The 1,221-nt window shown below is 48.7% G+C and overlaps 1 protein-coding gene across 1 annotated transcript in view; it reads left to right on the plus strand.

Moving 5' to 3' along the window:
- Positions 1–196: 196 nt before the first annotated feature.
- The window catches only part of CELF4 (CUGBP Elav-like family member 4), a 557,691-nt gene continuing 556,666 nt past the window's right edge, over positions 197–1,221 (plus strand). Inside the window, exon 1 of the mRNA XM_044681738.1 lies at positions 197–479. Within this exon, the coding sequence (XP_044537673.1) occupies positions 197–479 (283 nt within the window). The remainder of the gene's footprint in view (positions 480–1,221) is intronic.

Raw genomic sequence — 1,221 nt, forward strand, 5'->3', positions numbered from 1 at the left:
AGAGAGAGAGAGAGAGAGAGAGAGAGAGAGAGAGAGAGAGAGAGAGAGAGAGAGAGAGAGAAGAGGTGTAGAGAGGGAGAGACTGAGTGTGTGTATGTGTGTGCGTGTGTGAAAGCAAGAGAGAGGGCGAGAGAGAGGGAGAGGGAGTGAGAGAGTGAGAGAGCGAGAAAGAATAAAAGGAAAGAAGATTTTCTCTATGTATATAAAGATGGCTACGTTAGCAAACGGACAGGCTGACAATACGAGCCTCAGTAACAACAGTCACGGCAGCCCGGGCAGTAACGGGCACATGAACGGATTAAACCATAGCCCGGGGAACCCGTCTACCATTCCCATGAAGGACCATGATGCCATCAAGCTGTTCATTGGGCAGATCCCCCGAAACCTGGACGAGAAAGACCTCAAGCCCCTCTTCGAGGAGTTTGGCAAGATCTACGAGCTGACGGTTCTGAAGGACAGGTTCACTGGCATGCACAAAGGTTAGTGGACGATTTCCTTCTTAACTTTGCTATGGAGAGAGAGAGAGAAAGAGAGAGAGAGAGAGAGAGAGAGAGAGAGAGAGAATATCCTGGGGGAGGAAAAAAGAGGAGGAACAGGAAAGGGTGTGGGGGTGTTGGGGGGGATGTTTGGTAGGGGGAAGGTTGGTTTTAGGGGGAAGGGAAAAGATTAGACAGATGGCAAAGAGAAAGAATGGGGATGTTCTCCTGGGAAGGCAGGAAAAGAGAGGGAGAGCAAAAAGAAATGAGAGCGGGGTTAGATTTTGGTGGGGGTACAGAGACACTTAAAGGGATTGGTATTGGAAATGGTTAGGTAGAATATACAGAGTAGCAGCGTTGAGCGGTTTTGGAGATTCAAGAACGGGTGCTGTCCACAGATGTGGTGCTGAAAATACTGGGATTTTTTTTTTTTCCTTTCTCTTCTTTTTGGGGCCATAGTAGTATCAGCACAGCCGCCTAAATGGGGGTTTGGGGTGGGGGTGAGGTGTCAAAATCCTTGAGGTGATTTTTCTTTCTATCATTTTAACAGTAAACTCCCCCTGTACATTCAAGCTTCATGCCTGAGTGACCTGGCAAAGGGAGGGGGGAGTGGGGAGGGGTGAGGGGATTGGGGGGGGGCAACGGCTGAGTTGAATATTTTAAGGCATAAGTGACAATGCATGGGAGGAAGAATCAGGAAAGGAAAACAGAGAGAGAGAGAGAGAGAGAGAGAGAGAGAGAGAGA

Source organism: Gracilinanus agilis, chromosome 1 (assembly GCF_016433145.1).
Source record: "Gracilinanus agilis isolate LMUSP501 chromosome 1, AgileGrace, whole genome shotgun sequence".
NCBI lineage: Eukaryota > Metazoa > Chordata > Mammalia > Didelphimorphia > Didelphidae > Gracilinanus > Gracilinanus agilis.